The sequence below is a fragment of the Musa acuminata genome, chromosome BXJ2-8 (genome assembly GCF_036884655.1).
Source record: "Musa acuminata AAA Group cultivar baxijiao chromosome BXJ2-8, Cavendish_Baxijiao_AAA, whole genome shotgun sequence".
Classification (NCBI taxonomy): Eukaryota; Viridiplantae; Streptophyta; class Magnoliopsida; order Zingiberales; family Musaceae; genus Musa; species Musa acuminata.
Genome location: NC_088345.1, coordinates 1042370 through 1069961, shown reverse-complemented (window position 1 = coordinate 1069961; position 27592 = coordinate 1042370). Strand labels below are relative to the sequence as shown.

Genomic DNA, 27592 nt, shown 5'->3' with positions numbered 1-27592 from the left:
CCCAACGGGGTCGTAAATTAGCGTAAATACTCCTGGCCAACCCACGCAACAGCTTCCACTTGACCGGAAACAACAGCGGGGCCCACATGAGGCTCTTAAATATCCAGGCAGGTGAGATGTAGGGTACATGGTGAACCGGTAGCGAAAGCAGTTTGCTCGGAAGACATCACGCTTCAAAATATGTGTTTCCCGGAGCATTGTTCCCTCGACCGCTGCTCGCTGAGTCGTCGTTTTCTCCTAGTTCCTGCTCCGAGAGGGGCGGCGCCGCTGCACCGCGACTGGTAAATCGCTTCCTTGTCTCTCCCCTCTCTCTCGTAGAACCTCTACTGATGTTCCATACTATTTTCGATCTCGGAACTTTATTGGTGGAAAGAGCCCCTTTTCAGGTGCAAATCTATGGTTGTATAAACCCTTCATCGATACGCTTCTGTTACAATCTTCGCTGTTCTTCCTACTCGGACCGATTCTTTTACGTTCTATGTTAGACGGTTGGAATGCGGTAGAATATGAGGATTGGCGATGAACCGTTTCGTTGCGGCTGCTTCAATGTTGGTGTTGTAGGTTTTCAAGGAGGTTCTCATGTTATAGAGTTGTACACTTTTGTTTTTGTAGATAGAGGTGCTTGGGGCATTGAGTTCACCGTTGCGTTTTGTTTTTGTAGATAGATACAATTTTGTTTTGTTAGCTGAATGTTGTTGTCTACTATGCATAGGACTTGATGAATTAGAGTTTCTTAAGAGGTCATGTGAAGGCTTTGAGATTGTATCTGTTGGACTTGCGTTATCTCGTTTACTGGCTGTTTTAAGCACTATTTTCTAGAAAAATAGTTAACACATAACAATTATAACAAGGTTGCTATGAGTGCAGGGCGGTGGAGAATCGCAAGGCTTTCTGCACACGAGAGACTTGAAAATGTAAGCTGTGATCCTTTGTGATCTTCTGATGCAGCTGATGAAAACTAAGCTAGTCTTTTTTTTTGTCTTCACATGATAGGTCATATTTATAATTTTGAAATTTGAGTAAAATTCAGCAAGTCAAATATTCTTATGTTTTATATGTGTATTAAAATTCATTTTGGTCCTTTGATGCTGATATATTTGTCATCAGCACAACACATGCTTATACCCTGTTGTCGTTGCTTTCTTCACTATTATTTCTCTTGCATATGTTAAGCTATCTGCTAATTATCTTACAAATATTGCAGGGATGATAAAAGCAATATGCTCAGAGTGCTTATTGCAACTGATTGTCATCTAGGTTATTTGGAGAAAGATGAAATACGTAGGTTTGATTCGTTTCAGGCATTTGAGGAGATTTGCTCAATAGCTGAGCAAAACAAGGTTTTTAACTTTGTCTTGTGACCACCTTTGTGTTGAAAGTTGCTATTTTTGCTGAAATATGATACTCTTTTAGTGTTATACTATTTGTTTACATGTACACATAATGAAATTGTCTACTTTATGCTGCTATTTTTGTACTCCTGAGTGGTACATTTAATGGCAGGTCACTATGGTTGCTTAGACCATTTCTCTCTTCCTGTGAAAGTTGAAACTTGAAGTTCATTTTCTTGTTACCATATCATTCTTCTTATAACTGCAGGTTGCTTCTCTTCTAGATAGACAACATAGCATGAAATGTTGCCACTGCTTTATTAGAGTAGTGACTTTGACTAATCTGATTTGACTACAGGTAGATTTCATTCTTCTTGGAGGTGATCTGTTTCATGAGAATAAGCCTTCAAGGTCAACTTTAGTAAAGACTATTGAAACTTTAAGGAGATACTGTCTCAATGATCGGCCGGTGCAGTTCCAAGTTGTTAGTGACCAGACAGTGAACTTCCAGAATGTGTATGATGCCTATTTGTCTCTTTCTTATTTTGTCAAATTAATAGTGTCAACATGTAAAATGTTAGTTGTCATTCATGAAAGGTTTGTGAGAAATCTATTAATTCAAGATATTGTTATAAAAAGGAGTTTTCTAGATGTGCATCATGCCTTAAATTTTGCTTTTATATTAGGAAGGAGGGAAGGAATCATATACATCCACAAAAAATTGCATTCGATCTATAGAGTTGAAGGGAACAAAATGAACAATGCTAGTAACTTCACGTGAACCAGTTTTTCCTGCATGGCATATGTTTTGCACATCATCATCAACTCGATGATACTTATAAATGTGATGTACAATTTGGATAAGAATCAAGTTATTTTCTCATTATACTTGTAAACTTAAGCTTTTGTTATGTGTACTTGCAGATTTGGCCATGTCAACTATGAGGATCCTCATTTCAATGTTGGGTTACCGGTTTTCACTATCCATGGGAATCATGATGATCCTGCTGGAGTGGTACAGTGTGAAGCCTTATGTCTCTCAGATCTTGTTCAAATAATGTGTCTATTTTATCATGATTACATGAAGTACAGGGTCATGATCCATTTAATTGTGTTCAAAGAATGAGTTATAAGATAACACTACATGAGTTCCAATTTAATTAAAAGGAAACAAATGTTAAAAGTTCCAATTTTATGTTATAGTGTTTCCATACATAACCTTTAGATCTCCATCTAGAAAAGCTGCGAAAGTGCATATAATCTCATAGCAAGACAATGAAGGTACCAAAAAGCTTTTATTTCAAATCGCAAAGCTGCTTCCAGGTCAATCATCTTTGGATCACATGCATTCTTAGGTGTTTAATTTTTTCTGAAATCTTTTTGCAACATGTTATAAGATGTATGATAAAGAAGTTCAATATGATAAACATTTATGCTATTCTTTGTGTATGGTTGAATCATTCATCTCAGAGAGCACAAGTGGCTTGTAATTTGCAACTATTATACGGTTTATAATTTGTTTATTGAGTTCCTCATTAATTAGTTGAGATCAAATATAGAATTAACACCTCTTGTTAAGAAAAGTAGAACTGTTGGTGTTTTGTAATCAGAGCTGTGCTGTGCCATTAAAGAAAATTTATGGTTATCTTGTTTGAGACTCATCTTTCCAGCATTGTCATCTGTCTGGTTCATGGTTGCATCAAACACTATGTAATGTTCTGTTCATTTTCTTGAACATGTACTGTTTAGTTTATACATGGGTGGATGACCAAGATGATGTATGATAGAGAGCCTCAAGTAGTCAAGTTAGCTTTAGTTGCTAGATTTTATCCAAGCTCCTAAGCTCATTGCATGTGATGGTATCCTTTTTAGGATTTTTTGGAAAAAAATATTATCGACCAGAGGTTTCTTATTTAGTTTTTATATGTGACGTTCACTTTTTATTCTAAAGAAGTCCTTCCTTTTGATGTTTGATGGCTACATTGTTTCAAAATTTGCTTTGTATTTAACAAAATAACACATTATTTATCATCCATAATCTTGTACAGGATAACCTTTCTGCCATTGATATCCTCTCTGCAAGCAATCTTGTGAACTATTTTGGTAAAATGGTCCTTGGGGGCTCTGGTGTTGGTCAAATAACACTCCATCCTATACTTATTAGGAAGGTGAGTACTTTTAGATTTGAGGCTGGGTGTTGATGACAATTTAATAATTTATAATATTTCAGGGAACAACTTCAGTAGCTTTATACGGCCTTGGAAATATTCGTGATGAACGGCTCAATAGAATGTTTCAGGTACTCTTGCTGCAACTTATATGTTGTCTATCTTAAATATTGTAGAGGAATACTGTTCTACCTCTGATGTTATTTATTCATGTACAGACACCACATGCAGTACAATGGATAAGGCCAGGACACCAAGAAGCATGTCCTGTGTCAAATTGGTTTAATATCCTGGTTCTTCATCAGAATAGGTTATACATTTCTCTGAATTATCATGTAAAATGTTTGATACTTTCTTCTTGGATATCACTTAGTGATTACACCATGGTTGATTGTCCTGTTTTGTCTCCATAGAATCAAAACAAATCCCAAGAATGCAATAAACGAACACTTCTTACCTCGTTTCTTAGACTTTGTTGTGTGGGGCCATGAACATGAATGCCTTGTTGATCCACAGGTATTAAAGTTTGTATGCTTCATCCTCGGATTTTGCTTTATAGAGGCTATTCCTGAATCTAGTTAATTACACAGGAAGTACCAGGGATGGGCTTCCATATTACTCAGCCAGGTTCTTCAGTTGCGACATCATTGATTGATGGGGAAGCAAAGCCTAAGCATGTACTTATGTTGGAGATTAAGGTGGTGCTGTTGAAGATTTTTGTTTTGTCTTTATTTATCTTCTTCATTTGTGTAGCCATTGTGACATTGATTATGCCTATATTTTTCTGCATATAGGGCAGTCAGTACAGACCTACAAAAATACCTTTAAAGTCAGTCAGGCCTTTTGAGTATGCTGAGGTAAGGTGCTCGATTATTGCAAATCATGTGTTTAAGACATCCATTTCTCTAAATATTCTCATCAACATTTTAGGTTGTCCTAAAAGACGAAGCTGACATTGATCCCAATGATCAAGCATCCGTTCTTGAACATCTGGACAAAGTGGTAGGGAGAAATTATCTTGTTTCTGAAACAAAGTTGCATCAGATTAAATTTTATTTAAGTTGAAACATTTGGTAACCACTTTTTTTCATGCTTGTTCTCCTAATCTCAGCAAGCTTTCAATTTCTTAGGTGAGAAATTTGATTGACAAAAGTAGCAAAAGAGCAGTAAGTAGATCACAGCTCAAACTACCCTTGGTGAGAATAAAGGTAGAATTGATTAATATTTTTGTTCTTTTTCTTTGTAATATATTAACTCATTACTGTTTGTCTTTAATACACCTGAAATATCTGCTATAAATCTCTTCTTTAAGGCCTTGGAAATTCACCTAAAACATGTTCACTAGGGTATCTGGCTGGCCTGAGATAATTTGGGTTGTTGCACCATCAATACCCTCTCTCTCTCTCCACCCTCTGTATGTGAATGTTTGTTGTTGGCTTGTGAGAACACATACATTTCTGCCTCTTTAACACTTTTCTGTTTTTAAAATGTGGACAATATTCTATTTTGATTTTTTATAGTTGTCTTGGCCTTTCTATGAAGATAAAGTGTGTAAGTTCATCTTATAGGTTGATTACTCTGGGTTTTCAACGATCAACCCTCAGAGATTTGGCCAGAAATATGTAGGGAAGGTATGTTCAGTGTCCAAATTGAGTGACTACACCAATATTAATGAGTAATCTTTATATGCTAATGCTTAACTTTTTCCTACATATAGGTTGCTAATCCACAAGACATTCTCATTTTTTCCAAAGCTGCAAAGAAACGCCAATCTGTTGAAGGTACTAATTTTATCGTACTCCATACTAATATTTGATTGTATTGCATGTACAGTGTTTTTTTGTTTTAGTGCTTCATTATTATAATTTCGTTATCATTGAATTATCCTTTTATATTTAGATGAAAATGGCATGGTGTCTACTGAATAACTGGATAAACAAGAGGAATCTGAACCTTAACAAAAGCTGTTCAGAGTTAAAATGTTAAAGAAGTTCATGTCTGTGGGCTCAATTGTATATGAACTTGAGCGGTGAGATAACTATATGGACAAATACCATTTGAAAAATATATTTGGGATTAAATGTCTCAGTAAACTTTAAGTATCTTCTAGCTTGTTACAGTCTAAACATGTACACTTAAAGGTAAAATTTAACCCAGACAATAGATTTCCTTTTTTTTGTAGTATTACGTAGTTTTAAGTGGAACTTCAAATGGATCTTGATTCGGAGCTTTCTCGGCATGATTGAAAATTTTGAACAACTAAGAAATTAGTGTAAGAAAATGACAACATAGGAAATCATGAAAGCTTAGAATTGAGACATCTGAACCAGTGATTTAAAAAGCGCTAGGCGCCAAGGTCCAAAAACGCCCGAGGCGCTAGGCGCTCGCCCGAGCGAAGTGAGGCGCTAAAATATTAAAATATATAATATAATTAAAAAATATAATTATTTAAAATTTTAAATAAAAATATGCTATTAAATTAAGAAAATCTAAGATACAAAATCACAATGTCACATTAACAAAAAGTTTCAAAATTCAAAACATTAAAATTTTACATCAAAGTCATTCATCATAATCAACATTATCGTCATTTTCACACAAATCATCTTCATTGAATTCGTCTTCTTCCTCTTGTTCTTCGATTCCTTCCTCTTCATCAAGATATGTTTCATTCTCTATGTCTTCAACAATAGCAGGAGCCGAGCTTGATGCTTTTGCACTCATTTTTCTCTTTGACATCTGTCTTGTATATGTTTGTAATTCTCCAGCACCTGAAGCTCTTGCCACGTCTCCCCACGTCAATCTATCATCTTCAAATACAAGCTCGTCTTCAGCATCTTGCAAGTTAGCACCCATTTCTCCTACTAACCACTCATTTGAATCATCAATATCTTGCAATGAGATTGAATCAAATCTATTTTTCAAATCATGACGAGTCTTCAAAGCTTGATTATACTTTATGTAAACAAGATCGTGCAATCGTTGATGTTCTAACCGATTTCTTCTCTTCGAGTGAATCTGTCATGTCATATAATTTAAAAATATATTAATACATATATCTAAATAAATAAATTAATTAAAATAAAAATATTTAGTAATACTTACATGCTCAAAGACACTCCAGTTTCGCTTACAACCCGAAGAACTACATGTCAAACTAAGTACTTTGACAGCAAATTTCTGTAAGTTCGGGGTGGAATTTCCAAATAGACTCCACCATTCAGCTGCAAAATTTATGTTATTATTAGCAATAACATAGTAACATAATATATATATAATTAATTATATCAAATTATTAATACCTGGAGAGGTAGTTGTCCTGGATCGAACAGCAATTGGAATTCCAAAAAGACCTTCAGCATTTTTATATAAAGATAATTCATGAATAATCTTATCTTGAACCTCAATGCTGGGAACTAATCTTGCAACACACTGATATAACCCACCCAAAACTTCTGCATCAAATCCAACAGATTTAATCTTATAAAAGAATTCAGGGTTCAAATAATATCCTGCTGTATGTAAGGGACGATGAAGTTGACAATTCCATCTTTCGTCAATGATTGTAAAAATTTTCTCATATTTTTCTTTATTTTCATTAAAGGATCTTTTAATCGTCTCCTTTGCTCTATCCATAGCCTCATAAATATATCCCATTGCTTATTTTCATTATCCATCAACCGAAGAACTCGAACAAGAGGGCCCATTACCTTTAATATATAAACTACATGATTCCAAAAGGATGGCACTAAGATGATATCAGCAGCCCTCTTGCCTTTTGCTTCTTTTGCCCATTTGCTTGTCACCCATTTCTCAGAGGTAAACATATTTCTCAGAGTATGTTTTTGACGATGCACGCTCTGTAATGTCAAGAATGAAGTAGCAAATCGGGTAACACCATGTCTCACTAATTCTTTATTCCCTGTAAATTCTCTCATCATATTCAAAGCTCCAATGTGATTATAAAGAAATCCAACAACAAAAATTGCCCTTTCTAAGGTTTTCTTGATTTCTAAAATCTTTCCAATATCTTCCAACATTAAATCAATACAATGTGCTGCACATGGAGTCCAATACAAGTGTTGTCTTTTTGATTCAAGCAATTTACCTAAGACAAAGGATAACAAAAATGATAAGACTTAAGAGTTTAACACACTTAATTGAAGATAAAATAATTAACAAAATCAAAAGATGAATATTACCAGCTAAAACATAGTTGCTTCCATTGTCGGTTATGATTTGAACGATATTTTGTTCTCCAATTTCTTCCACGAAGTTGTCAAGTAAATCATATATCTTGTCTCCAGATTTTACAAAAGATGAAGCATCTATTGACTTCACAAACATAGTCCCTAAAGAACAATTAACCATAAAATTAATTATACTCCTACGCCTCCTGTCAGTCCAAACATCTGACATAATAGAGTAACCATGTGTTGCCCATGATTCTTTATGACCCTTTAGTAAGTCATTTGTATAATTCAACTCGTTTTGCAGCAATGGAACTCGCATCTCATAATAACTTGGAGGTTTTAATCCTGCACCATATCTTCCAATAGCTTCAATCATATCCTTAAAATTGTCTAAACGAGTTGTACTAAGGGGAAGACCAGCCTGATAGAAGAAGCGAGCAATGTGCTGAATTGTTCTTCCTCTTATTTCTTTATCACAAGCATCACTTATATTTGTTTGTCTCAATTTTGAGCCTCCTACTTGCCCTTGTTGTTTCTGGGATCCTTGAAGCATATATAGATCCATCGGTCCTTTTCTACCTTTCTTAGTACTCATAACTTCTTTTCCCTTTTTGTCGTATACTCTTTTTTCACTTGGGTTAATACTCGTAGAATAATCTTCTTCATCTCTGATATGTTCAACATTGTCTTCTGGTAAATTCCCATAAGATTCATTCTTTTGTGTCTTCTTTTCATTCATATAATTCAGCAACTCTTCTTTTACCTCAGGTGGACATTTTTTGCAAGCTGCTGCATTCTTGAAATTTCCTACTAGATGTTGTTTTGCACGAAAAATACTACCTCTGGTAGTCTTATCGCAGAATATGCAAGTCACTGCATTAGGATCTTTCGGATCCTTCAAATAATTATACTTCCATGCAGGATCTTTTTTTGATACCATTAAAGACTCTATTGAGTTGCTTTCTGCACTTGCCATTTATGTTGAAACCTAACAATAATTTCAAATAAATAAAAATTAATAACATTAAAATCAAAATAATATATAATTAATCTATTAACAAAAAATTAATCATTTCAAAATTCAAATAAACTTAATATTAAGAGTATACTAAGCCTGATGGAGAAACGAGGAAGCAGCAGCGGCGAGCGGCGGCAGCAGCGGCGGCAGCGGCGGCAGCAGCGGCGGCAGCGGCGGCAGCGGCAGCGGCGGCAGCAGCAGCGGCGGCGAGCGGCGGCAGCGGTAGCAGCAGCGGGAAAGGGAGCGGAAGGCGCGAGCAGCGGGAGGCCTCGAGGGAGGCGCGAGCAGCGGGAAGGCTCGCGGGAGGGCTCGCAGGAGGCGAGAGGGCTCGCGGGAGGCGCGAGCAGCGGGAGGGCTCGCGGGAGGGCTCGCGGGAGGCGTGAGCAGCGGCAGCGAGCGACGAGATCGCGATCGGGATCGGGATCGGGATCGAGAGCGGCAGCAGGTTAGTGTTGGGTTAGGGTTAGGGTTAGGGTTGGGGTTATATCGGTTTAGTTGGTTCGATTGAACCAACTAACAACCGAACCAGGACCGAACCAGACCTAAAATTCTGGTTCAGTCGCCTTGGTTTACCCAGGCGCTCGCCCGAAGCTCCCAGCGCCTGGGCTCGGGCGAGCGCCCAGGCGGCGCCTGTTTGAAGCGCGCCGCCTGGGTCATTAGCGAGGCGCTCGGGCCTCGCCTCACCTGGCCCGAGCGCCTAGGCGAGCGCCCGAGCGCCTTTTGCAATCACTGATCTGAACGCAATACATTCTTTAGATTCATTTTGCAAATGGTGGGATCTGTTAGTGCTGGATCTACCAAGTCTTTCTTCACTTTGTTTAGAAGTTACATGCACAGTTGGAGAAATCCAATTCATAACTTACTTGGGTTTATTGTAGGGACTTCTAGCTTCATCATAATGGTGCTCCAGGTGCTATACTATTGAGTTCGTCGATTGCTATGCCTATCTGAACTTCACCATAACAACATTCTTATACATGGTTCATATCTATGTTCTTCTAAGTTGCTATGGAATTTTCTGTATGCTCTAACTTCAAAAAGGAGACCCGTTTTTGCTCGATTGACATTTCAAACTATAAGTGCTTAATTTTTTTTGTGCTTAGTAACTATAATATTTTTTCTTCAAGTCCATATCTCCTGTCCATTTTGTCTATTATAAGTTTCCTTACGCATTACGCAGATCATTGATTTTCCTAAACTACTAGCAGCAGCTTTCTTCTTTTCTTGAATACTGTTTGTTTTTCTGCGGTGGCAATTTTTTTGTTGAAATTGAACAGCTACCATGAGATCCTTGTCTGTTTCCATCATTTTCTGAACAACGATATTGTCTTGAGTTAATATCTCTCATTTTATTGTAGAAAAGATCGATGCGTCCGAAAAACTTCGTCCAGAAGAACTAAATCAACAAAACATTGAGGCTCTAGTTGCTGAAAGTAACTTGGTATTTTTATTGGAACTTTCCAATTCTTGTGTTGTTGACTTCAATTACTGGTATCTTATAACAATTGCACAATTTTGTTTCACAAATGGATGTGTAGTTGTTTGTTTAATTCCTAAATTTTTAAAAGCCACTTCTATTCAGGTTTTACCTTTATCCTCATGAGCCTTAGCCATGACACTTATCTTTTGATTTATTATATGAAAATTTTGTGTGGAAATTTCAAGTTATTCTATGTGAAGTTTTGTTGCTTTAACTGAAGTACGGAGCAGCTAGTGCCGCTATGACTCTTAGTATATGAGATGACTGTTGCACTAATCTATGATATAATGATATGTAAAAGGTTCTAGATACAAGGAATGGGTATACAGCTTAAATAATTTGGATGTGCATTCTTCAATGTCCAAAGATATAACTGAAAGTATTACTATTAATTTTAAATGTCATAATTATGAGAACTATTTTGTTTAAAACACTTATAAGTAGTTGCAGATCTATCTGAGCTAACCACTTCCTTGTAAGTTTAAATAGGATTCTTAACTTTGTCAATTAGGACTTTCACTTAATATTGAGAATAACTTCCTGGAAATCTAGTAGGTAGGTTAGCTTCTAGATATTTTTAATTATGGAACAATCTACGTTGAGAGATTTTCTTGCATTTTGTTATTGGTGTTATGTAAGGAAAAGGTACCTTTTTCATATTAGTAGTTGCAGATTGGGAAAGGTGGTCCAGGTTTAATGTAAACCAAGGTTTGTCATACTGTAGCATACCATTCAATACGGGGGTACGTATTGATTCAACAGTGGACCGGTATGGGTGGTATATCGGTACACTCCCATATACCATGTGTTGGTATGCTCGGTATCGCTCGGTGCATATCGTATCGATAGTTGGTTGATACACCGATACAAACCGATAAGATGAACCATGATGTAAACCCCTAACAATTCGAGACTTTAGGCCCCCATTTTTAGCAAAAGTGAAATTTTTTGCATCCTACCTAACCTAAACTTCAGGCTGGGCTCTTGGCAGTGGGTTGGGTCAGGTCTGGCTGGAAGGGGTTGGTTTACACTTTACATGTGTTCTATATTACCAATAATTAATAAAATCTGAAACTAAACAAATATATAGTAAACACTTCAGACTTATTGGGTTCAACCTGGGAATAGGTTAAACTAGTCTGAATTGGTTTGGGATGAGTTGTGGGTTAACCAAACCAAATACAAGTTGGTGTCTGGTCAAGATTCTCAACCCTCAACAAGCCTCATGTCCAAGTTACAGCCTGTACCTTACATGATCTTTTGTAATATTAGATGTTGCTCTATATTCTTATATATGATTTAGTTCTGTCAGCTTGTCGATAGGGTCCCACATGGATTCATATGCTTGCTTTTGTACATAACCAATATGCTTTCTTTAGTACTGTTCAGAAAAGCTGATTCATATGCTTGTTTGTTGGAAAAAGAAAATGAATGTGGACATTGTTATCTCAATATCTGATCCATATAATTATTTACAAACTTGGGTTCTACATTAGATTATGAAGTTTAATTTTTTGCAATGAACAAATTTTAACCTTGACCAAGGTAGTTAAAGAATGGAATGTAGAGCAAAAGAATATGATTCCTGATAGTAAGAGAAGAAATATACTGTGATAGCCTGAATCAGAAGGGCCTACGAGCAATAACAGCAACCTGACTTTTGCCTTAGAAGAAAGGACTTCTTGACTTGAAAATTGCATTAAGATCATGTGATGAAATTTGAAATGTTATTAAGCTGCAAATAGAAAGCTGAGAAAACCTGTGGTTTGTCCTATTCTATGTCGTAGCATAAGAATCTAGAGCGATCTCGTACCTCATTTGTACCCTCAAAATTTTACTTGATAGTCCAATGAGTTAGACAAAGACTATTCAAGACCTACCTGGTTTTCTTTTTCTAAGAGTCGGTTCCCTCCTACTGCTATCTCGATGAATTATTGCGTGGTAATTTATATAAATCCAACTTCTTTTTAATTACTCAATTGAAAAAAAAAAAAGAATGGTGGTTCCCTCCCACAGTCATTTCTTCAGATCTGATTTGATTGAGATCTTTCCTCTTGATGTAAGTATTAATCTTGTTAATGGGTATTTTGGCCCCTCTCAGGGACCATGGCAGTAGAAGTAGCCAAATTTGTATAGTACCTAAAATGTGTGGGATATTGAATATGCATCACAAAACGATTATTTGCTTATCTTATTTCAAAATAAATTCGAAACCATATCTACTTTGTGGCATTGGTATTTTGAATTCTGCTCCTAAAAGATGACAAGGTAAATTTTTCCTTTTGTTTTCTTAAATTGTTTTGGAAGTCCAACAATTGCATTTGACCTCCTGGTTACCTTGTTTGTTATAGTAGATGACTATGGCCATTGATCCAATGACGTTTGTTTGTGAATGCAACTGCTTGTGCAGAAAATGGAGATACTTCCAGTTAATGATTTGGATATTGCATTGCACGACTTTGTAAGCAAGGATGACAAGATGGCTTTTTACTCTTGCTTGCAGAATAATCTCGAGGAAACACGAGTAATCTTTTTTGCTTCTATTTTGAAAGATAACACTGGAATTGTGCATTCTTCAATTGCTATAGCTTGGATAAGTGTTACTAATTCCATTGATCTGGGTCTGTACAGAACAAACTAGTTGCTGAAGCAGATACTTTAAAAATTGAAGAGAACCTTATTGTCAAAGTGGGCGAGTGCATGCAGGCATGTGCATTATGTTATTAATCATGTTCACCGGATGGCCAAATGATCAGTAAAGATAGATGTTATTGCCTAGTAAATGTCTGTTCTACAGGAACGAGTAAAGGAAAGGTCACTGCGTTCCAAGGAAAGCATGCGAACAACAACAGGCTCTCAGAACATTCAGGTTGCATAGCATGAACCAATCCAGACATTTAATAAAGTTAAATACACGAACAATCTGTTTCTTGTATATGATTTCAAATGTCGGTATATCCAGGGCACTAGAAACGAGAATGCAACTGGCCCTACTTTTAGTGATGAAGAGGATACCAGGCAGATGCTCTCCATTTCAAAGTCTGCCCAACGAAGAGGTGGGGCTTCCAGGAGAGGCAGGGGCAGGGGTTCTAGCAGTCTAAAGCAGATGACTCTAGATGGAACTATGAGAACCCGCCATTCTGAGAGGTACTGTTTCAATCAGCATGCTCTGTGCCATGTGATTGTCAGATGATATATTTATGTTAAAACTTTGAATTTTTCTGTTCTGCTTCTAGTCATTTTTGCTACGCACCATTCATTAAATCAAGGTTCGTCGTATCGTACCGTACCGACGTTTCGACCCAGGCTCGGTATGATACGGTACCAGTGTACCGGGCGGTACATCAGGGCGTATCGAGCGGTACACCCTGGTGTACCGAACAATTTCATTTTTATACTGTAGCACTGCTACAGTAAAATACTGTAGCACTGTAGCGGTACCGGACGGTCCATGTATCGGTAACCTGTCGGACCGGTACGTACCGCCCGGTATGGGCGGTACGCTTCAGTATGACAGACCTTGCATTAAATCCTATATTCTATACATGGATTCCGTGACTGTATTTTGTTTCATCTATTCCGACACATGATTAATTTTCCATTTTCTGTACTTGTAGATCAACATCAGGCTCTGCATCTGTTGCGACTAGAAGTATTGTGGATGAAGGAATTGACTCTCCATCAAGTGAAGAAAGAGAGAGGGACGAACTACATGATCTTGTTGAGAATTCTGTGCGTTCTGTTTTTGTTTCCCTTTCTTTGTCTATACTTTTCGAATATCAATTTATGCTTCTAACTTTAATTCAATTCTTTTCCTTATCTAAGGAACCTGAAGAAATTAAGAAAGACAAAGGCCGGAAAAGAGCTGCACCTCGAGGAAGAGGTAGAGGTTCCACATCATCTGCAAAGAGGGGACGGAAATCAGATTTTACTTCTATCCAGAGCATGCTTATGAACAAGGATGGTGACGATGACGATGACGATGAGGATGATATCTCAACTAGACTGAAGAAAGTTCAGCCTCAGGTATGTACTTTGATATCAGATCGTCTTCTATTCTGCAAATTAGGCAAGCCTGATTGATTGAGAAAAACAAGTTACGAGACCACATCATGCGTACCCTGGAACATTAATTCTTTTTGCATTATACGCATTGTCTCATAGGAGTTTTGAAATGGCACTTCTAAATTTTGATTATGTCGTGCCATTATCTTGGTTTTAAGATCAATAAGATTTTGTGGATGTGCATCATCTAAGTCCGGTCTCCTTGAAAATTTACCCAATATCACCTCTCAGTGGTATATAAACGAATCAAACCCTGAAAAAATGAAACAAAAACACATTCTGATTAATTGTGCAAGTTATTTAAACCTGAAAGACCATAATGTACCACGAGAACTCAGTTTGGCAGTTCCACAAGTTTGGCCACATATATTTCGATGCTTGCAGAATATGCTTACATGGTCCTCCTGTTTCTTGTATGTTGCAGGTAACCAGAAACTATGGTGCTATTCGGAAGAGATGATGTGATTGAGGTCATTTTGATGCAGATGCATCAAAAGAATTGTCTCGTTATCACAGATTTGTGCTGTTTCCCTTCTCTAATATTCACCTTCGCCTAGCTTTCGTTTCGGAGACTCGTGTGGATATTCTGGGATTCGACACGAGAATCATTTTACCCTTTTGTTCTTTGGGAATGTGTTTTGTGGTGCGTCCTTGCATAGAGTATCTTGTTTGTTTATTTACGTAAATGTTTTTTTATCATATATTTGGATCCTGTCAATCTTTGATAAGAATCTGATGAAAGTCTTTGAGAACATGAGGATGTTAAAAAGTTTTTGACCGTCGAATCTTATCTTCACTTCGATTGTCTTCATTTATCGAAAGCATCTGCGTAGGGTGTGTGGTGGCTGGCCGACGACCAATGCCATATCATTTAGGGCCCTCGGCTATGGAATGAGGGGAATTATAAGGACAATGAATCTTTTGTTGAATCTTAGATTTTGATGATAAAATCAAGTGATGAATTTATGATCTAATTCATGATAAAAGTGATATAGGACTAACTATGATTATGAAAAGATAAAATAATTAAAGTAAAATAATCAAACGTTGGGTCGGAGTCAAAGATCGGATATCGAGTCAGAAGTATCAAACGTTGCATCAAGATCGGATGTTGCAAGAATCAACATGTCAATAGATCGAGTGATATATCGAAATCGAAAGTTCGGACGATGCGTCGGAAGTTCGTCGGGAGTTTGGATGAACAAACGACATATTAGACAACTAAGATTGCTTGTATTGTAATTGTTTAAGCCTTAATTATCGTAGTTTGATCTTAATTTGAGTTAGTTTTAAGAGTAATCGTACTAACTGAAATAGTAGCCAATTGGGTCTTAATTAGGATTGACTTGGGCCTATTGTTTGACCTATTTAGTGATTTGGACCCACGTCAAGTGATGACACCGTTGGAATTGCTTGAGGCTCGGCCTCCCAGAATTTCTCTGGGGGATGGTATTGTTCGGACTTGGCAAGGTACCGTCGACAATTAATGTTGTCAAGCGATGGTATTGTCGGAGCTCAATCTCCGAGGCTTTGTCAAGTGATCATACCGCTCAGACTAGCGATAGTATCACAAGTTATCAAGGGAGTAAGCGATGGTACCGCCAATTGTTAGGGGAGCAGGCGATTGTATCGCTAGTACTCTAGAAACTCGGGATAAGACACTTTATAGCTCTATTTTTGAAGTCATTTGGGGTCTATAAATACTCTATATTTTCCTACTTGACAAAGTATGGAAAGTGAAAAAACACTTGTGATATAAGAAAATACTGTTATAGTCCTTCGAGAGTTCTCTTCTTATTCTAAGTTTAGATTTATGTTTAAAGGAGTGAGTGACTTGTAAAGGTTTTTTCCTGAACGAAAAAGACAAAGAGTTGTAAAAGAGTAGTTGGTCTTCGTCCATTGAAAGAATATCATTATTGAATACTAGTGGTCTTGACGGAGGAGAAATCAGAAGTGGACGTAAGTCAACCGAACCACTATAAATCCGATATATTCTCTTATTTATTATTTATCTATATTACTTACTAATTTTGTTGATTACTCCTTTTTATTAGTTATTAATTTTGTTGCTTACTCCACCTTCATAATCGGGCATGTCGTGTTTAGGATTGCAGCTAAAATGTGGATGTGGATTCCCTCTTCCTCTTCCCACATGATATTAAGTACACGTTGGCTTTCAGTCTATTATAACTGGTACTTGTCACATTTGCCGTGCAGACAATTCTTTCGTCAGCAACCATATAGTGCTATCCTCGGATGCGAAATATCGCACCGAGCTTTGATCATGTCGTAAAAAACAGTGTTAGAACGATTCTATACAATTATACCCTGCAAGAATAGATCCATCCATACATTGTGATCCTCTGATGAACTCTTCGAAGGATATATTGACATGTCCTTCTCTCGTATAGAAATTAGAAAACATGATCATCATCTATAATACAATAGAAGGTTGAAGATACATACATGATTGGATTTTGGACATATATTTTTTTTTGGATTTTGACTTTGAAAAATTTTCGTGAGGTTCGGAAGTCAACTACACATTTAAAGAGTCGTCCTCAGAAACTGTACAACAAGATATATTACGGCCAAGAAGAGTGCAATCTGATAAGCATCTCTCTGCAAGTCATCATCCCTTTGAAAGAACTGAACCAAGTAAATAACATGTCAGTTTCATGATTAATGAATCTAAGTAGTAAATTTTAACATTTTCAATGTACATTACACATCAATGGGCTTGATCAGCTATCGCATCACCTTAATGCGAGAGTACTTGCAACCGATATACTTTTAACTAATTATTCTTTGATATGTAAGATAATAATGTAAGACAATGATATGAGCAAGACGTACGTAGAACAAATGGCCTCACAGTGAATGCACTCTTGCATACCTTCCATGTTCACAAGAAGTTGATAGTAGTTATACTATGTAGGACAATGATATGAGCAAGAAATATCGGTGATTGCCAATGGATTGTGTCAGGTGAATCAAACGCGGAACAGAGACACACACACCTACAAAATAATGGAGGCCATGGAGGGTTCCTCTAAGAGGGAACATCAAAAACTATAAGTTAAGGGATGAGGAAATACAAGTTAATGAGGGAGAAGCTCTGAAGTCTTGCATATAAAGGTTGGGTCAACCCAAATCAAAATGGCAATCCACAAAAGCATCATGGGGGGCATCAAATGAAAATGTCAAATAGATGACTGGACCAGTTATAATGTGAGCAAAGATTACAGATGATTAAGTGACATTTAGCTTAATACTACTTTGAAGTTTCAATCCTGATGTTCTTACCAACAAGTTTTCTAAGTGGCAATCTTTCGTTCTCTCTCTCTCTTGCTACTTTTTTTCTTTCTCTGAGGAATCCCATGAGACATCTAGCTTATGCTTGTGTTGGGTTTCTTAGACCTCTTACATAGTTGTATGTCTGCAGTTTAGGAAGCTGATAACTCTGCAGGTCAGAGTTAAGGCCTTTAGCTTTCACTATCAATTACTAATTTTTATTATAAAGTTAAATAAGTTACAATAATTTATGGGGATATATCATCACACAGGTTAACAGAACTAACATTTCCATACTAGTGAAAGATGGTTCCACCAATATAAGGCCTGGAAAGAAGTATACTTTAAGGCTACTTCTCTCAAACCCTTGAAGCCAGTGACAAACTATGCTGTGTTCTTCATGACAAGACATGCTGATCAAATGCAACATAAATAGCTTGTTGCTCAATTTGTTTTGCCCAATTTGAAACATAGTAATAGAACTCTTATAACACTTTACACTTGCTTTCTCTCCTAAATATGATAAACTACATATTCTCGATATACTGGATTATTAATCTCTATATGTTGCAACTCCAAGTTCATATTTCCCTCAAGTCCCACCCCTCCTCTGTTGGTGAGCCAAGCGCCTGTTGGGTTCCAGGCTGGCAATTTATGTTGCCAACCCTTGCGGTCCCTGAGCATGCCACATGGTCAGGGTGTTGGACTAATAGAAGTTTCTTTGGTTCTCATTAGGACCCTAATCGCTTTTCCTACTTCCCCCGTGTTGTTACTAAAACCGGAATCCTATTCCTCTTTCCAATCCATTTGCCCCTCTGGATTCAATAGATACAATGTCCCGCCATCACATTCCCTCTTGATTGACAACTTCCAGATCAAGGTTCAGCCCCATGCTATCGAAACCTCCTTAAGGTAGCCCCTCACATCCAACTCCACTTCCCCTATATATGCTCTGGTGGACAAGATTACCGCTGCATTTCAGAAGATAGCAGATGGAGCTTTGTTGGATGGTGATCTTTTGGAGGGTGATCTAGGGGTAGAATGGTTTGTCATCACTGAGCCATCCAACCATCCAGCAAAGTTCGGATGCACCCCCTTCAGGGAAGTCTAAAGCATTTCTTGCTTTCCCTCAAACATAAAAAGAAAAAAAAAAAGAAATAGTTGGAGAGGGCAATTGCCTTGGATTCTACACAAACTTGTGTGGATAATCCCGTTATGCAAGTAATTTCTTTCCATTTTTACAATATGAAAATATGCCCGCTTGGCTTCTCTCAGCCATGGCATCTTTAATTTTATTCACAATTATCACTTGAACTATTTAATCCTTTTAGAAACTCATCTGCAGGAGGATGGTTTCAGGGCTTTTATCCGACAAATGGGAAAGCCAAAGCCAGCAAATCTAGCAGCATTATGATGCTGTGGATATCGGACAAGCTCAAAGCCACCTTAGTGGATAGAAACCATGAGTAGAAACCCTCAAGCTCTCAATTTAGTTTTACAATACAAAAGAATGCCCCCTTGGCTTCTCTTAGTCATTTATGCAAGTAATTTTCCCTCTTTGCGCAAGGCTTTATGGAATGAGTTTCTTTCCATTAGTATATTGTCTGAGATTCTATGGTTTCTGTGCAGAGATTTAAATTTCACTGCCTCTCTGGAGGACAAGCTTGGTGGTTGTCAATTCACTCTATCTCATTCTGTTTTGGATTTGAAGTACTTCCTTTTTTGAACCTGTTTGTTGGACTTGGGATTTGTTGGCAATCGTTTTACATGGTGCAATAGCCATTTTGGTAGAGATAAAATTGATGCTCACTTAGATTATGCTTTGGCTAATGAAAGTTGGATTTCTTTGTTTATTGAGTGTTCTATTTCCCACCTCCCCAAGGTCCTCTCTGACCACTCCCCCATTTTATTCAAGGCTGGACATCAGGTTGTCACCTTTAGACATCGTCCGATCTTTAGGTTTGAAAACTTTTGGCTTGACTGATGAAATCAATGATCTTGTTCTCAACTCTTCTCCAGATCTCTGTCTCCTTAATCCCATGTTGGGTCTCCACTAGTACCTCTCCTCCCTTAGCCTTTCCCTCACAAACTGGAAAAGAGCCAACAACGACAAGCTGAAGGACTCTATTAAGCAAACCATGAGGGAGCTAGCTGATCTGGAACTAAAGAATTCTTGTGAATCCCTCTCTGATTTGGAACTTAGCCAATTCCATCCCTCCACAATAAACTTATGATCCTTAATCGTCAACTTCACCAAAGTTCAATGGCTTAAGCAAGGTGATAAGAATGCTAAGTTTTTCGACAAAATGACTTCCTTCAGACACAAAAGAAACCAAATTACTCTTCTCACTAAGGAGGATGACACATCCACCAATAATCTTGGGGAGATGATCTCCTCCTTTGCCCGGGGATACTCTTCTCTTTGGGCCTCTACCCCCCCAACAATCCCATTGATTGATCCTTGTGCCCAACCCTTCCTCAATTACCAGTCTCATCCTCCTCTAGCCTTTACCGAGCCTTTTCTCTCTAGGAAATTGAGACTGTCCTGTTCCAAATGGGCCTTGGGAAGAGCCTAGGTCCCAATGGATTCAATATTGAATCTTCTCGACATTTCTAGCTTAAACTCAAGACCTCCATTCTATGGTCATTCTCTGCTTTTCACTCTTCCAACTATTGTCTCCCCTTGAGTTGGGGAAAACACTACTTATCTTTATTCCTAAAAAAGATAACCCTCCTGGGGTTAAGGACTTTAGACCCATTGCTCTTTGCAATGTGGTCTGCAAACTCCTATCCAAAATGTTAGCAAACCGGATCAAACCCTTCCTCCAAAATCTTATCAGTTCAGAGCAATCAGTTTTTGTTCAGGGCAGAACTATACATGACAATATTCTTATTGCTAATGAACTTGTCCACACTATTTCTAAATCGAAAGGCAAGTCTCCCCTTGTCCTCCTAAAACTTGATATTGAAAAGATATTTGACTCTCTCTCTTGGGATGCGATCCTTTAAGCTCTTCACCATATGAACTTCCTCTAGTTTAACCAAATGGATCCCCGTGCTTGTATCTCCTCGCCCACCTTCTCATGTTTAATTAACGGACCTCTTTCTAATTGGTTAGTTCCAGCACAGGCATTAGACAAGGGAACCCCCTTTCCCCCTACCTATTTATTCTTGCTCAACATATCCTCTCCTCCTTAATATCTTTATTTGGTGCTCAAAAGCAAATTATCCCTTTCAATCTAAAGGGGGTGAACATATTGCATTTAATGTTTGCCGATAACCTTCTTATTGCTTTCCATGCCAATCCAAAATCTTGTTCCATTGTCCTTAAGGCCCTCGGTATCTTCCAAAAGCTTACCAACCTTACGAGTCAACTTCCACAAATCCAACATCTATTTCTCCAAGAATGTGTTACCTACCTCCAGACACTTGGTTGCAACTCGCTGGGCATAAGGGAAGGGCACTAGCCCATAAAATACCTTGGCTCATATCTTTCCCTTGGCTACCTTCCCTTAAGCTTTCAAAACGTCATGGTTGATAAAGCCCTTTCTCAGGTCCAAGGATAGTATAAGGGTCTTATTTTCTAGGCTAGGAAGATGGTACTTATAAATTCTATCTAGACCCACCTTATTTTCAATTGTAATATCCCTGATTCCATCCTTAATCATATGACTCACATTGCTCGGAATTTTTTTTGGAACTCAAACCCTTCCTCCCGTATGAAACTTATCAGTTGGGACACCATTTCTAAACCTAAGGATTGTGGGGGTCTTGGCCTTCGTGACCTACTAACAGTCAACAAGTCCATTTGTGCCAAGCGAATCGTGTCAATCCTTAACAAATCATATACTCTTCGCGTTCACATTCTTAGAACCAAATATGGGGGAACTTCACCCTTGGATTGACCTTGCCTCAATGAATCTCTCTCAATCCACGCGTAACATCAACCACCTTACCAGGAGCATTAGAAGAGGCTTTAGGAAGCTGATTGGTAATGGTGTCAACACCGATATTTGGAACAACCCTTGGATTGACAACACCCTTATTAGTCACTGGCCTATACTGTTTAATGTGGGGGAGTACTCCAATTTTGTACAGTTTCTGATTGCTGATTGCTAACTTTTGAAATGCTTCTATTCTTGAGCAGCTCTTTCATCCTTCCCTAATTGAAAGAATTTTTAGAATTCATATTTCCCGATAATGATAAGTGGATCTGGTAATCCAATCCCTTGGCCTCTCTTTCTACCAGGGGTGCCTATCAGTATATCAAATCAAACTCTGGAGATGAGGGCTGACAAGGCTGGAAGGTGATATGACAGCTTTCTATTTCACCAAAGGTTAAACAATTCCATTGGAAACTTCCTAAAATCACCTCCTAACATCTGATTTGTTTGCACACCTACTCCACCACTAGTTAGAAGCTTGCTTTGTTTGTAAGCTGCACGTTGATTCGTCCTTTCATATGTTTCTTGAATGCCTTGTTGCTACTACTTTTTGGAACCTACCTCAAAGCAAACTTAGGCTTCGCTTTAAGTTCTTTGGCTCCTGGTCTATGAGTACTTGACTTAGGGAAGAGGAAGGTTTTAGCAAAGCCAAGATCACCCAGATCCTTTCTGTCATCTCCTATGACATATGATCCCTTTGACTTAATAGAAATAAGGTCAGATTTTGCAACTGCCCAGTCAAATCTTCATTTTTAGTTTTCAGGCATGTGCCCTCAGGAAACTCCTTGGTTTCTCTGTGGTATCATTGCTGATGTCAAGCTTTTGATGAACACTATGCAGATTTCATGTTTTACCTATATACCTAGAGCTTGCTCTTTTGGGAGAACCTCTTGGCTCTCCATTTTTCTGTAAAGAGGACAATGCTTGTAGATTGTCCAGTTCTCTAGCTGTGTTCTTCTAACTTCAATAAAATTTTTTGCTTAAAAAAAAAAAAAGCTCATAGTTAGTCTTAAAATATATATATACATATATACTCAAGCATCAGTCGCAACCAACTTCTGCAGTTATCATAACATACATTCTTATGCTAAACTACTGTTACATGTGCATGTGTTGAATGAGACATTTTTTCCATGCTTGCCAAAACAAGAAGATACATGTTCAGGGAACTTTAATGGAAATATGCAGAAAAGATTACCTTTGTAGGATCACCAGAAGGGTCAGGGTAGATCTCCAAGTCCTCTTTTTGGGTTGACAAGTGTGTTGCTGTATTCTTAGCAACATCAACAGTATCTTTGACAGATTCAACAATGGAGAACAATCTCCTGGAAATCCAGAAATACCACTGAGCAACAGGAGATGATTGAGACAAATCCCATGACTCTTCATGTTCAATAACTTGGCCACTTATCTGGTTTAAAGTGAAGCGGGAGTCCACTCCAACTTGTAGGTCTCCTCCTATGCTTGCAATTGCAGGGTTTTTAGGTTTCCCTTTCAGTGTCCACTTTATGCTCAGTACACTAGTCGATAACATTACCATTTCCTGCACCGTCTGAGACATGCATCACAGTTAAAAGCTCAATAGATGCATCTCAACTGCCATTCTGCTCACAAAAATATGAAATTTGTGCTTATTAGTAACAACAACTGAAACTGACACCCACAGCAGTAACACAGTTTTATTGACACTGCAATTTTTTGTCGATAAGCTACTAAGCAGATGGGGAATAATTTGAACTAAGACAGCTCAAAGAATTATAGATTCAGGCATCCCTGACCAATGGGCTCTGGATTCTAGATTAAAATAAAGTAAAAGATAATGGTGCAAACCATCAAAATTATAAAGAGATAATAGCAGTACAAAGTCTTACCACTGATGGATTTTCCAGTGCATCAGTTGCCCAAAGAGGTCTTTTGTATTTTTCACGCCCAACGAAGCTCCTAACTGGATCCTGCATCAACATGAAGTCTACACCATGATACCTAGGCATGGAAATGAATAGATTTTTTGGTGAAAAACAACAAACATCCAGGACAAGTTTCACAATCATATAACAATTTTCTGCTTATAAATAACACTGCTCATAGTTAGGCAAGTGGACTTAATTTATTAATCTTCTCTGCGGAACAAAGATCAAAGCAGGGTCTGAACTAGATCACAACCTTGATTTAGATAACCAATAAATTTCTTTATGATCACTGAATCACAATGCTTATTAGTTCCAAATAATCAAGCAAGTGAAGGATTCTACACTTGATGATGAAAATTAGGCAACTCATACCAAAGGTAAATGTTATGGTTATCATTTCGGAAAATTAAACACATATTTGAAGCAAAAAGAAAACTAAAACAGTTAAATCATGGAAAAGCCACAAGATAGAAACATGAACCATAATGTTAAGCCACTAGGGGAAAAAACATCCACCTCACTGAAGACATCTACAAAGGTGGAAGAACTAATTTTTGTAGGATTAAAATAATCATTAATTAAAGGCATCAAGATGTCATTATTAAACAGTTTTGGAACATGAGAAAAGAAAAAAACTTTCTTTACCACTTCTTGTCACTAAAAATTTGAAAGAGAATTCTGATGGTCTCTCCAAATTATACAATGTAATCCAGACAAACAAAAAAAATATAATTTTTGAAAGCTCTCCAGGTAACCAGAACAGATTAATCTCATAACTATTCATTATTTAGAATAGGTTATCCAGAATAATTACCTTATATTTGACAGAAACTGAAAAAGATCCTAGGGCACGATTTCCTTCTCGCATCTCTAGTATATCCCGAGCGAGTTGTCTAGCTGTTGATTCCACCTGAGGGCTACTAATGCATTCAAATTCATTGCAGAGTTCGCTAAAGTCCATGCTATCAACTAGCTTGTCAGATTCAGATCTTTCATTTGCAAAGTCCAAAGATGTCTCAGTTTCTTTAGACCCATCCACGACTGTATGATTATAGATCAACTTGTTAGAAATCTCAGAAGAAACTATAGACAAAGAAACAACAAGCCAAGAAGCATCAAGCATAAAGCAAAAGCTTCTCATTTCAGGAAGCATTGCCATATGTAGCTCCATGCATATACAAGCACAAGCACAAGCACACATGCACGCACATTTAGATACAAATGCAAGTTTGTGCAATAACAAAGGCCTATGTACATAGATACATATGCATATCTATATGCAGCAAATGCATAACAAGTCCTTTGACCTTTCCGTGTCCTCTCATTGCTTGGTAAGGATGACAATTTTAAACCAGACACATGGTTCACTGGCCTGATCTAGTCTAGTTGGATCGTATTCGACCAATTTTACCTTGGAAAATTTTGATCAGGATCAGAATGAGGATGATTCACTTATTCCCGTCCCACAATTTCATACAAATAATTCTTACTATGAATGGCAAGCTTTGGTACTATATTAAGATTACCCTTCTGTGATTTGGATGATGAGGGTTCGAGTAACAAAAATAATGTCTCTATTGTTTAAACGTACTCCTATCAAGTATTTGTGATTTGGATGATGAGAGTTCAAGTCACAGAAATAATTAAGGAGATCACTACTGGCAATCCCCTCTTTACTATTTATAATCTAATTTTAATTTTTTTTAATATTTCTAAACCACCCCTTAGAGATGAACTTAAATACCCTCTTTTATCTCCTCTTCTTCTCCTTCTTCCACCTCCTCCTCCCCTTCTTCTTCCTCCTTTTTCATCCTCCTCCTCTTCTTCTCTATTTATAACCCCATTTTAAAAAATTTTAATATTTCTATATCATCCCTTTGCAAATGGATTATACCTCTTGGGGGACATTGTCGAGGCGGCGGCGAGTGCGAGGGGGGAGCATCGGCATTGATAGAGAGCGTGGGGTAGCGATCGATGACGGCATCGGTAGGGAGTGCGAGGGAAGTGTCGGCAAGGAGTGCGGGGCGCGATGGCATCGACAGGGAGAGCAGAGTTGTGGGAAAGAAAAATCAGGTGCCCTCCAAAGATGACAGTGAAGAGAAGTTGCTCTCCATTCAACAACCACACCAAGATCAGGTGCTAAGCACTGGACGACACCAAACACCATCTTACAAAAGGATAAATGTAAAGTTCCGGTCAGACTCATTGAAGATGGGATCCAGTCCAAGACTTACACCATTGGAATCAAATTTGTACTGCGTAGAACCCAGACTTGAATGGACCAACACCAAGAAAACCATTTCATCAAACATCAAGCATGCAGTCGACACGGCCAAGCTCAGGCTAAATCAAGTCTACATAAAGAACCGATCGACGTTCTCCACACGCTCGACCTACCCCGAGTGAAATTTGAATCACATCGTAGTGAAACGACGGGGCAAAATCAAATTGGGAAATAGTTTTAATGAGGAACTGGCAATGGACAATCCCCACGAGTCCAGGAATTGTACGTCGTATAGAGTCGCGGCGTGTAGACAAAACGATCAAAACAACGATCAAAGCACAGAGGGACGAGAAGGGTTGGATACCTCGAGCGCGGAGAAGGCGGCAACGAGCTCGCGGACGAGAGGAGGAGCTCGAAGTCGTAGCCGACGTCGTTGAGAGGAGGAGAGGGCGGCGGCCGAGCGGGCCACCGGGAGATGGAGGCGGGGAGAGGGCGGAGGAGAGCGCAGCGGAAGGCATCGGCAGCGGCATTCGGCGTACTTGGGTCGGTCAGCCCATTGTGGGGAGGAGAGCGTCCCTTGATGATCTGTCGCTCGCTCGATTCAATTCCTTGGCCGCCGTAGAAGCCAGAAGACGAACAAATGGCGGGGGTTTCAATCCATCAGATAAGGCGGTCCCGCCTCCACCACTCTTCTTCTCTCTGTGGTAAACTTGAACCGTATGATGGGCCTCATCTGTAATCTTGGGCCGGGCCGCATGAATTGTCAATCATTTTAATTACAGAAAAAGTTCGGAATAAACTCTCATTGGTTCAAGAAAATCTTAGTTTTTGGGGGGTGAAATGGGACATCAGCTAACTTAAAGCAATGGATTTGAAACCCATTAAAAGAAACTCTGATCTAATTTACATCATAAAATTGAGACTTTAATTGTGAAGTAACACAATAAAAAAAAAAAAGAAGGCTGATCACATATATTTTTCTTGGAGAGGTGGATGTCACATAATCTTGCATTTGAACAGAGAAATAGTGCTATCCATATACCATCTCACAAGATAATATTTTTAATAACATGGTAGACAGGAGCTTCATGGATTGGTAATTATTGACTTGCCAAAATCTAAATAGAAAAGTAATTTGGGTTTCCAGATATCAAGTTCATCACAAGGTCATAGGATTACAGTTGCCTCCTTCCCAACCCATGCTGCAAAGCAACAAAAAGGGTAAGGTGAAACACTTGGATAAACAGAAAAAACAAAGAATTATACTCAACTTCATGAAATCCAAAATGAGACTAAGGAACAGCTTCATGATATCCAAGTGTTCTTGATATCACAATGCCTTGACAAAAAGAACACTAGATTGAATTACATTCCTCATTAGGATGTTTATGAACAGAAATACACACTGATTAAAATGGATCAGATTCTTAAGTCATTCCAAAAGATTTAGGTCGCAGATAAATGATTGGACTTATCTACCACAAACCAATTGATTTAAAAAAATATTCTTGATTACGGAGCAAAATGTCATCACAGTGAAGAATTCTGCAGGATTGCATTATAAATTCCAGATCTTACCTCAGATCTGATGGAACTTCCTGATTAGTTTTGAAAAGATAGAACACCAACAAGAAACCTTTTTGTTGCCTCAAGTTTCTTTTTTAATCAAACAAATTTAAAAAAATCATAACATTTTCATTGGCCAACAAAATCATATTTGTGGAAGCAACATCTAAGTCTTTTACAAATTTCTATATAGATAGTGACGATTGTTATGGTCATGTCCACATAACTTTGAACTAAATTATGGTCATGAAAACATAATTTAGTTCAGATGGCCATTCTCTATACATTGAATAAAACTATGATATGCTTCTTGCTATTCTTTGATTCAGAAAGGGAATAAGTCCTGTAACTCTTAACATCCCCAACTTAATATGTTACTTTAACCAGGAAACAAATGTA

General features: G+C 37.9%; 2 protein-coding genes across 2 annotated transcripts; one reads left to right on the top strand and one right to left on the bottom strand.

Annotated features, from left to right (window-relative positions):
- Nucleotides 1-144: 144 nt before the first annotated feature.
- Nucleotides 145-14956, top strand: LOC103994131 (double-strand break repair protein MRE11). The gene is made up of 23 exons (XM_009414436.3): nt 145-281; nt 868-914; nt 1205-1340; nt 1690-1847; nt 2256-2346; nt 3380-3499; nt 3562-3630; nt 3718-3809; nt 3913-4015; nt 4090-4197; nt 4294-4356; nt 4430-4501; nt 4630-4707; nt 5068-5130; nt 5217-5280; nt 10069-10151; nt 12601-12714; nt 12822-12896; nt 12988-13059; nt 13153-13337; nt 13808-13922; nt 14016-14216; nt 14680-14956. Coding segments are annotated over exons 2-23 (2100 nt in total). The 5' UTR covers nt 145-281; nt 868-912; the 3' UTR covers nt 14716-14956.
- Nucleotides 14957-16617: 1661 nt separating this feature from the next.
- LOC135618527 (uncharacterized) lies at nt 16618-26815 on the bottom strand. The gene is made up of 5 exons (XM_065119437.1): nt 25992-26815; nt 24218-24444; nt 23365-23445; nt 22692-23045; nt 16618-16904 (listed from the first exon to the last, which is right to left on the bottom strand). Exons 1-5 carry the CDS (start codon nt 26155-26157, stop codon nt 16803-16805), a joined length of 930 nt encoding a protein of 309 aa, XP_064975509.1. The 5' UTR covers nt 26158-26815; the 3' UTR covers nt 16618-16802.
- Nucleotides 26816-27592: the final 777 nt, after the last annotated feature.

Excerpts from the sequence above, each read along its gene's own strand:
- LOC103994131 (XM_009414436.3), top strand. Across the intron at positions 1,341-1,689 it reads CAATAGCTGAGCAAAACAAG|GTAGATTTCATTCTTCTTGG; the intron begins GTTTTTAACTTT and ends ATTTGACTACAG. Across the intron at positions 4,016-4,089 it reads AATGCCTTGTTGATCCACAG|GAAGTACCAGGGATGGGCTT; the intron begins GTATTAAAGTTT and ends TTAATTACACAG.
- LOC135618527 (XM_065119437.1), bottom strand. The coding sequence starts at position 26,157 with ATGCCGCTGCCGATGCCTTCCGCTGCGCTCTCCTCCGCCCTCTCCCCG. Across the intron at positions 23,046-23,364 it reads CACTGGAAAATCCATCAGTG|ACGGTGCAGGAAATGGTAAT; the intron begins GTAAGACTTTGT and ends TGCATGTCTCAG. Across the intron at positions 16,905-22,691 it reads CTTCTGGTGATCCTACAAAG|TTCTTTCAAAGGGATGATGA; the intron begins GTAATCTTTTCT and ends TACTTGGTTCAG.